Raw genomic sequence first — 10,573 nt, forward strand, 5'->3', positions numbered from 1 at the left:
TCTGTTCTTTCCTACCCTGGTTCGGCTTGTGTGTGAAATGCCTGGATCTGCGATCGAACACTCAGCTGCTCGGTCTCCACGTCTCACTGGGTTTTCATGGGAGAATGAGCTGCTATTTAACAAACAGCAAGTGCCTCCTCTCCTGGCATGTATTCAGGAACATCTTCCTTGAAATTCTAATTAACTCTGATTACTACAGTAGAACCATAAACAGGGTCAAATCCTAATCCCATGGAAGTGAATAGCAAAACTCTCAGGGGGTTGAATGGAACCAAGATTTCTCCCTAAGTGTCCAGAGGTTGATAAATCATAGTAGTTACCCTTAGTGGTGACTGGGGGAGTGAATAGTAAAACCATAATGCATCAGTCTGGATCATCACAATGTGCTGTCACAGACTGAACTCATGCACAACGCAGGCTGAAGGATGGAGGAGGATGTTTTTGTCTCAGTTCCCCACTTCATTGTATCGCTGTGCAGCACCACTAGCATGTGCAGCACAGTAATAATCAGCTTCATCCTCTGCTTGGACGCTGGTGATGGTCAAATAGCCGATTGTATTAGAGGTGTCTTTGGAACCAGCAAAGCGACTGGGGACCCCAGAGCCCTGGTGTTTGTCAGAGTCTTTGTTGTACGTCAGAAGGTATCTTGGGCTGTTCCCATCTTTCTGCTGGAACCACGTAACACTTCCAAATGTGTATCCACTGCTAATGGCGCAGGAGAGTTTAACTGTGTGGCCAATGGACACCGATACTAAGGGCGGCTGAGTCAGAGTAAACTGGGAGAAGGAACCTGGAAAGAAATAGAAAATGCTGCATGATCATCACGGCTTGGAGTTAACACCTGCACATTTCCTGCTGCGCCAGGAGTCTGGGAATCGGGAATATGCAGGAATTCAGTGAAAAGCCCTTTTAAATAAATCTGAGATCTGAAACGCTCCCCCTTACCAGAGCAGTAAGTGAGCAGTGTGAGGAGCAGAGGAGCCCAGGCCATAGTGGGAATCCAGACGATCTCGGTTTCCTGAGGCAAACGGGTCTGTGGCTGTGACCCTCCGAATCTTATTTAAACCCCCAGAACTGGAGAACGGCCCCTTCATGCAAATCTGCTCCCTGCTCACTGGATGCTGCTGTAGAGTTTGTGTGCACCAGGGGGGATTCTCATTAGAGTTCTCTGCCTCCCCACTGCAAACAGCTCCTGATCTGAGCGGGTCCTTCCTCCTATTGGTCACTGCTGGCTAGTTACCTTCTGTTAAAGCTCCTTTGAGTCCTGTGTTCATTTCAGCCTTCTCTCATTTGTGTTTTGGGCTAATGTTTTGTAGACTCCAAACAGGATGGGGCTAACAGACCCCAAACACAATGTCTGACAGGGACAATCTCTCAAGGGACGAGTCCTGTTGCTGATTTGCTCAGATCTGTATCAAGCCAGCTTGGCTTTTTTTCTATAAGTTGCCATGGCTGTGGATTCCCTGTTTCCCCAGCCCCTCAGCAGCAGTGGGACAGTGATTGTAGCTCCCCTGGCTAGGGAAAAGAGAAAACGTTTATTTGGTAACAGGAGTGAAAGGTCCCAGGACAGTCAGGGTTTGTTGTGAATTCAGAGCTGCAGGCTGCCGGCTAGCAGAACAAAACCCAGGGGGATGAGGCTGCTGAGCAGCCGCAGGACCCAGCTGAAGGGTGGAAGGTTCCATGGCAGACGGGCGGGAGGTTTGTGAAGTGGGACGCAAGGGAGTGGGGGAGCTGGGAGCAGTGTGACACTGGAGGCAGGTGTCAGAGCAGTTCTTGGGACCCACCAGGTGCTACAATCTACAAGCCCTAGTAGTTGCAGCTCAGCGCCTGTCTCTGAGTCGTGGGCCACTTGGCTCCCATGTGCTGTCCCGGGAAAAGGGTTGGTGTCTCACAGTGATCCAGCCACCCCAGCAGGGGGCGACAATTACACTCGATTTACCGACAGAAAGTGACCAGCAGAACCTGCTCCTCAGCAATCAGACTGTTCTGGGTTAGCTCTGGGGGACAGGGGAGTTCAGTTGGCATGGCCATTTAACTGATACCAGTGGTGGTGTTACTGGAGTCACCAGATGGGCCTATCTCAGCTTGTGGTACAAGTTCTGTTGAACTGACTGTTAGATCTCAGCATGGTTCTTTTGTGGCAGCTGATCACATATCAGAAAAAATCTGTTCACTTCTTAGTCTCTGTAGAGCAAGACAGAAGAGCTCAACATTATTACACAGAGAGACATTTTATAATAGCTAGAAATGGGCAAGGATTACTTCACCCACCACTGCAGTGCAGCCACCTCTGCAGAACATTCCTGGGCAACTTTTTGTTGCACAGTTGGACATTAAACACGTGTGTTAAAAACAATCTTTATAAATCAGTTTCCAGCAGCTACACCAGAGCAGTTATTTATAAATCTACAACCTAACTCAATGCATTGGGGCTCCTTCAATGCTCTGGCTCACCTCTACCCCCACCCAATCTGTGTGCACAAGGGATTGGAAAGGATGCAGCTGTTTGAACACCACAGTCTGGTGCACACACCGGTCTAGATAAATATGTATCAGTTACTTAGGGCTGGTCTACACTAGGGGAGGGGATTGATCTAAGATACGCAACTTCAGCTACATGAATAACTTCGACTTCAGCTACGTATCTTAGATTGAGTTACCTACCATCCTCACAGCACGGAATCGTCGTCCGCGGCTCCCCCTGTCGATTCCACTACCGCCGTTCATGTTGGTGGAGTTCCGGAGTCAACAGGAGCCCTTTCGAAGATCGATATATCGCGTCTAGATGAGATGAGATATATCGATCCTCGAGAAATCGATTGCTACCCGCCGATACGGCCTGTAGTGAAGACATAGTCTTAATTCCATTGTAGACAGCTCACAAGGCAAATGCAGGGAGACGTCACCCTCTTGTACCCAGTTGTAACTCATCCATGTCACTGAGCTGCAGAAGAGAAGATGGGAAAATCCAAGTACCTCCCAAATCCCATATTTTTCTTTCCATCTCTGGAGTTTAAGGAGAGATTCACTGTAGTTCCCAGCTACAGACAGCCCAGTTTGTCTTAGGAATGTGGCTATGTGTTAATATGTCCCTCCAATTCACCTCCCATGCTAGTATTTCACATGCAGAGATCACCCGGACTTGGGAACACCTGGTGACATGTCAGATATGTGGCTAGCAGGACTGAGGAGTGAAAGTGCTAGGGGTCTCTACTGTTCAGTTGCTCTCAATGTAGCTTCTCTGTGTTGTTAGCTTGATCATTTTGCAGGCTCAGCCCTTGGCAATGGGCCTGTTCTTATCAGTCCCAAGTATCAGAGAGGTAGCCATGTTAGTCTGGATCTGTCAAGGCAGCAAAGAGTCCTGTGGCACCTTAAAGACTAACAGACATATTGGAGCATGAGCTTTCGTGGGTGAATCCCCACTTCGTCAGACGCATGCTCCAATACATCTGTTAGTCTTTAAGGTGCCACAGGACTCTTTGTTGCTTTTTATCAGGCCCAGGGGCAGTTCTTTTCATGCCCTGGCTTTGTGTGTGTGAAATGCCTGGGCTCTGGGACCTAACACCCAGTTCTTCGGGCTCTGAATCTCCCTGGGTTTGCACTGCAGGATGAGCTGGTATTTAAGGGACAGGACTCCTTCCTCTCACGGCATGTGCTTGGGAAGGGGACATTGGAGTGTTTCCTTTGGGATTATCACTGGATCAAGGTACAATAGTGAGGTTCCATAAAGGGTCTCATCCTCATCCCATGGACAATAAATGACAAATGCCCATTGGGTCACGGGGCCCAAGATTTGCCCTTAAATGTGCAGACCCTGATAATCCTTAGTAGTGCCCCTCACTGGTGACTGGGATGTGCCTAGTTAAACCCCAGCACATCTGTGCAGCGGAGCGTCACGCCCAGACACACACAGACTGGAGTCATGCACCACACAGGCTGCTGGAACACAAGGGTTTTGTCAGTTCTCCATCTAGCTGCATCACTGTGCAGCACCCCATTTCCTGGGCCACAGTGACATCGGTGATGGTTGGGTTGATGGTTGTATTAGCCGCATCTTTGGAACCGGAGAAGCGACTGGGGACCCCAGTGCCGTGGTGCTTGGCAGCACTGGATTTGTACCACAGAAGATATTTTGGAGTATTTCCAATTTTCTACTGGTGCCAGGTGACTTGTGTGCTCGGGTACCCTCTGCTGTTGGTGCAGGAGAGTTGAACAGTGCAGCTAGTTCCCGCTCGAGTTGCTGTCAACAGTCCTTTTCATACCAGGTCTTGTCTTGTCCCAATCAGTTCTCGATTTGCTTTCCAACCTCCTCTATTATTGTCTGTCACCTCTGCCAGCACTCCGGTAACTGTGTTTCCAGGATCTGTATTCGACTTGGTGTCATTTGCCCAACTCTCTGGACCCTCTGCCCCAGGCTGTCCAGTCCACGCACCTCGACCTTGCCTCTGAGCCCCTGGCCCAAAAGTCCATGTCCAAGTGAGAGTCGTCCCATGGTCAGCTTGTCCAAGCAGTACCCATCTTGTAACAGGGCTGGGACATCACATTAGGCCAGTCTCTGCCTAGAATTACAGGCCAGGGGAGGTCTCTGAGTAGCTGACCATCCGCTTGTTCATCTGACCTTGTAATTCAATGTCTAGCTCCACTGCTGGGCACACTCCTGTCTGTCCATGGAGTGGAAGAGAAGCTTAGGGACACAGCCACTAACACTCCTGCTTTGGCTAGGACAGCTCCAGCCTTCCCCGCAGTGGGAGACTGACTTTGCAGCCAGAAAATAAAACTTTTCTATTGAGGTTCTTATTCCGCATCCATCACTGCGGTACCTGAGCACCGAGACTGGCCCATAAGGAACTAGACATGGCCATGGGCCAGTGGCTTGCTGGACTGCAGGGGCCCGGAGGAGCTGGGGTAATGGAGGCACTAATGAACTTCTGGAGGGGATCAGGAAAGTGCAAAGGAGCTGGGATGGGGCTGGGGAGGAAGTCCTAGGGAGGAGGGTTTATCATATAATCTATTATCTAATATACCCTCTATCTGGACACTTCTTGCAGCCTAGGCAACTGGAACGGACTACGGGATCTGATAGGTCTTTCCTACGTTTCCTCTCACTTCCAGGACACTCAGGGTGTTGTCCAGCTGCTGAGGTAACATAGGGGAACTGTGTTAGAGGAGACCTGTCTCTTTACTGAAGGTCGTCTGCACCCAGTTTGACCGAGGCAATGGTGGGTCTGTAACACAGGGATCTATAAGGCAGGAAAAGCTGCTCCTGAGCGTAAGAGTGGCTGACATCTCCCCCACAGCGAGTGTTTTGGGAGCGGTGCAGCAGCGCCCCCTGCTGATGCAAGGAATGGCTGAAATTCATAAGAAGGCGCAATTAGTTTTTATGTGTTGCAGGCAGGAAGCAAATTGTGCAGCCAGTGGGGAGTCCAGGCTGGAGGAGATTATGGCGGGAAGACAAGGGAGGTTTTTGTCTCAGTTCCCCATCTGGCTGGATCACTGTGATTCACACTACCACTGCTACCCGTATACACAGCACAGTAATAGTCGGCCTCATCCTTTGCCTGGACACTGGTGATGGTCAGGGCAGCGTTGTTACCGGATATGAACCCAGAGAACAGGGCTGGGATCCAGGAGGGTCTGGTATTAGTGTAGGATATAAGCAGCTGAGGAGCTGAGCCTAGTTTCTGCTGGAACCAGGAGGGATAGTTGCTGCTGGTGATGGCTCCAGTGCTCAGGCTGCAGGACAGAGTGACAGTCACTCCTGGGGTCACTGACTCTGAGGGCTCCTGAGTCATCATGGGCTGCGAACTGACCCCTGAAATCAACATTACAAACAAACTCAGCACAAGGACTCTGGATCCTCACAGACAAACCTCCTCACCTGCAAGTGTCCTTCATATGTTTGTCACTGTAGCAAACAATTCCCCCACCTGAGCAGTAAGTGAGCAGCATGAGGAGCACAGGGGCCCAGGCCATGGTGGGAATCCAGATGAGCTCGGCTTCCTGAGGCAAACGGGTCTGTGGTTGGGACTCTCTGATTCTCTCTTAAACTCCCAGAGCTGGAGAACGGCCCCTTCATACAAATCTGCTCCCTGCTCACTGGCTGCTGCTTTGGGCACCTGCCCAAAGTCCAGCCTTCCCTGACAAGGGCAGGTCACAGGGCTCTGTCTGGGTCAGGATATAAAAATGTTCCTGTTCCATAAACAGCCCAGCTCCTTGGGCAGGGACAGGTGTAACTCTGCTCCTCACAACTCCTGAATTATTTTCCAAAGGCCTCGGGGGACTCCATGTTTCCAAAATGAAACTGGCTCTTCACTCAGAGAACTAGTTACAGAGACGCTACAGCTGCTGCTGACATTCCAATCATGTGCACACAGACTAGCCTTCTGGTGCCTCTTCCAAACTCTTCCTCCTGCAGCCTGAACTCCTCCCTCCAGCTTCCCTGCAGGTTGTTCCAGGATAGGCAGGAAGCGTCTGATTATCTCTGTGCTGTGGAGGAAGAGGTGGCGAGATCTGATGAGGCTGAATGAGCGGAGGAGCAGGAGGTGGTGGTGGGGAGGCAGGAGTCCGAGATGACCCCCACATGGTCACTGGCATTGGAGAAGGCAGGAAATGGAGAGGGCTGAGAAGTTACAATGAGCAGTTTGGGCTTGGCTATGCATAGCTGGAGCTGGCAATGAACTGCCCGAGCCAAGAGTCAGAGACAGCCACATGCATGGTGCTGGCTGGAGGGGGACGAGTCACGCATGGGGAAGGAGAATTGTGAGTCCCGAGCACAGAAATATCATGTGAGGCAATGGGGGCGAGTCACACATCCAGGGAATAAGGGTGGTGGAAGAGGCAGGGACGAGGCCAGAGCCCTGTGGAGTCCGACAGAGAGGGGGCGGGAGGAGGAGACATTCCTGAAGAAGCAGAGAAATTGGAGGAGAACTAGTCCCCTGTGTCTACACTAATGTTCCTCGGGAAATCTCCTGCCATTACACCCCACTGGTGCTAGCAGTAATGGGAGCCCTAGTGCAGACAGTGTTTACCCCCATGTCACCTAACCCTGCTCAGAGCAGGGTGCAGGGTGCTGCTGGGGGGTTATGGAAGGTGCTAGTGTCAGCCCAGGCTCTAGAGGATGGGGGTCAGGGATGAGGGGGAGCTTTGGGACACACCACCAACACTCCTGCTTTGGCTAGGACAGCCCTGGCCTTCCCCGCAGCAGGACACCGACTCTGCAGCCAGCAGATGAACTTTTCTATTGAGGTTCTTATGCCGCACCCGTCACTGTGGTACCTGAGCACCGAGACTGGCCCATGGGGAACTAGACATGGCCACGGGCCAGTGGCTTGCTGGACTGCAGAGGCCAGGAGGAGCAGGGGCCAAAGAGGCACTAATGTACTTCTGGAGGGGACCAGGGAAGCTGCAGAGCAGCTGGGACGGGACCAGGGAGGAGGTCCTAGGGAGGAGGCATTTTCACATCATATATTATCTACTGCACCCTCTATCTGAACACTTCATCCTGCCCTGGCAACTGCAATGGACTAAGGGATCTGATAGATCTTTCGTACATTTCCTCTAACTTCCAGGCCATTCAAGGTGTTGTTAAGCTCATGGGATAACATAGGGGAACTATGTTAGGGGAGACATGTCTCTTTACCAAAGGAGCACATGGCTGTCTGGTCCCAGTGGGAACTAGGTAGCGGTAGATCTATAACACAGGGATCTAGAAGGCTGGAAAAGATACTCCTTGTAGAGACTGAGCAGCTGCCATCTCCCCCAGACATAGTGAATGGGGAGCGGGTGAAGCAGTGCCCCCTGCTGACAGCAAGCGGCTGAAATTCCTAGGAAGGAGCAGTCAGTGTGTCATGTACTGCAGGTAGAAACCCAGCTTTGCAGCCAGTGCAGAGCCCAGGCTGGAGGAGAAGACAGGGGAAGAGACGGGAGGTTTTTGTCTCAGTTCCCCATCTGCCTAGATCACTGTGAGACCTACTACCACTGCTACCAGTATATATCAAACAGTAATAGTCAGCCTCATCCTCTGCTTGGACATCGGTGATGGTCAGGACAGCGTTGTTACTGGATATGGACCCAGAGAACCGGGTCGGGATACCGGACACTCTGTTGTTAGTTTGGTATATAAGCAGCCGAGGAGCAGAGCCTGGTTTCTGCTGGAACCAGCCTGGATAGTTGCCGGTAGTGATGGCTCCAGTGCTCAGACTGCAGGACAGACTGACAGTCCCTCCTGGGGTCACTGACTTTGAGGGCTCCTGAGTCACCACAGGCTGTGAACTGACCCCTGAAATCAACATTACAAACAAACTCAGCACAAGGACTCTGGATCCTCACAGACAAACCTCACCTACAAGTTCCCTTTGTATTTTTGTCACTAAAGCAAACAATTCCCTCACCTGAGTAGTAAGTGAGCAGCGTGAGGAGCAGAGGGGCCCAGGCCATAGTGGGAATCCAGATGAGCTCGGCTTCCTGAGGGAAATGGGTCTGTGGCTGGGACCCTCCGATTGTCTCTTAAACCCCATGAGCTGGAGAACGGCCCCTTCATGCAAATCTGACTGAGGCTGGTTATATCATATCAAAGCTGAGTGCCGCTGATTGCCTTACAGAAGTAAGAAAGGTTCCTCTGCTTTATCATTTGCTCAGGGGAAGCCAATGTGATCCCAGTGCAGAGAGCTCCGACTGGGAAATGTGCCGTCACTCATTTACCTGCACGGAACACATGGATAATGATGGGATTTCATAACCACCCCTCCCTTCCCTCATCCCACTCCCCGCCACCCCCAGTGGCACTGAATTAGCAAGGAGCGTTTCTGGTCCCAGTAACTCTCGGTAAAGCTGTCATGTGCCTCTCCTGTGTGTCCTGTGGGGATGCCCTAGACTGACTGGCTCAGACTCTAGGGCACAGGATACAGCTCTGGTGACTGACACCTGGGGAAGGAGGTGGAGAGGGGTCGGGAGGAGGGAAGTCGGTGGGGTCCCATCTGGAAAAGCTTTTGCTGGGAACTCATGTTCCTGCCCTGATCTCTGTTCAGATCCCAGCACAGGGACAGGTCAGTGTCACCCCCGAGAATGACATGTCCTGGGTGCCACGAGAACTTTGAATTAAACTGTTCCTGCAAAAGTCACTGGCATTTAGCTTCATACCTGCTCTGGGCATATGCCCCATATGCACCCACCTGCCTGCTGCTCACCCAAACCAGGAAAGAGGGAGGTGCCTGGAATCTGAAGCAGGTTGGGGAAGGGACGGATACAGAGGGCAGTGTATGTGTGTGGGGCGGGGGGATTGGTGGAGGGGAGGAATGCGTGAGGCTGGTTTCCCACTATTGCAAAGGGGAGATTTCTTTGTATAGATAAACACACCGGATAACACCAGAGAGGCCTCTGTACCCCAGCTGTCTGTAGCCTTATGCTCCTCTGGACTGGACAATGGACATTGTAGATGAAGAGCTCCTCCTGGTGGAGAAGGTCACATTTACAGCAGTTCCCTGCTTGGGGAGCACAGGCCTGGTGCTCAGGACCTGACAGCTGCCCTCACTGCTGAGCTTTGCCATGGGAAGAAGGAAACTTCTGCCTGATTCTACAATGATCAGCCAGGGAACCCAAGGGCTGAAGCAGCTGATGGCACCATTCCCTTCCCTCCCAAACTCCTCCCTTCCTGCTGAAACCTGCATTTTACTGGGCTCTGGCCTCCTTCCACACTGCACAGCAGACAGCCAGGGGCACTTTCAAGCGGGGGTTGGGCCCTGCTTTGCTTCTTCCTGCTGGGTAACAAGGGGCTGAAAGGTTTGCAGCTAAGCCCAGACCTGACTCCCTGAGCTACGGGAGAATGGATCTGTGTTAGCACCACGGGGCCTGTGAGACAGCGGGAAAGTTAGCTGGGAAATTCCCAGGTCTCAGGGACATTGTCTGTGCCACTAGGGTTCAAGGCTGCTGGGGGTGGGGGTGGGGCCAAATGGGGTAATTTGCCGCAGGGGCCCCTACAAGAGTTTTTCGGGGGCCCTGGAGTGAGGTCCTTCACTCGCTCCAGGGGCCCCGGAAAACTCTCACGGGGCCCGGGCCCCCAGAGCTTCTTCTGCTGCGGGTCTTCGGCAGCAATTCGGCGGCGGGGGGTCCCCACTGCCAAAGACCCCAGGCCCCCTGAATCCTCTGGGCAGCCCTGCTAGGGTTAGAAGTGGGGGTTTGTGATCCAAGACGATCTTGAACTGTATCCTCAGCTTCCTTATGCCCTGCTGCCCCCTTGCAAGTGTCCTGTGCAAGGCCCTGCACAGTCCCAAGAAGCCCTTGGTGTAACTTTTGGCTAAGAACAAATGAGATTTTGCTGTAATCTATTATCTGATACGTCCTATAACTGGACACTTATCATAGAATCAGCCAGGCGTAGGAATGGGGACGCACTAAGTGATCTCATCGGTCTTTCCTCTCACTTTCAGACCATTCAAGGTATTCTCCGGCTGGTGGGTTAACAAGGGAACTGTATTAGTGGAGACGTGTCCCTTTATCCAAGGAGCATGTGGCCGTCTGCTCCCAGTTTGATCAGGTAGTGATGGATCTGCAACACAGGGATCTATAAGGCAGAAAA

The 10,573-nt window shown here is 52.0% G+C and overlaps 1 protein-coding gene across 1 annotated transcript; it reads right to left on the reverse strand.

Moving 5' to 3' along the window:
- Window positions 1–446: 446 nt before the first annotated feature.
- On the reverse strand, window positions 447–8,460 carry LOC115661065. Its single transcript, XM_030583201.1, has 6 exons — window positions 8,391–8,460; window positions 7,961–8,278; window positions 5,519–5,812; window positions 1,940–1,997; window positions 946–1,055; window positions 447–790 (listed from the first exon to the last, which is right to left on the reverse strand). The coding sequence occupies exons 1-6, from the start codon at window positions 8,434–8,436 to the stop codon at window positions 447–449; spliced, it is 1,170 nt and encodes a 389-aa protein (XP_030439061.1). The 5' UTR covers window positions 8,437–8,460.
- Between the last annotated feature and the right edge of the window lie 2,113 nt (window positions 8,461–10,573).

The sequence above is a fragment of the Gopherus evgoodei genome, chromosome 13 (assembly GCF_007399415.2).
Source record: "Gopherus evgoodei ecotype Sinaloan lineage chromosome 13, rGopEvg1_v1.p, whole genome shotgun sequence".
NCBI lineage: Eukaryota > Metazoa > Chordata > Testudines > Testudinidae > Gopherus > Gopherus evgoodei.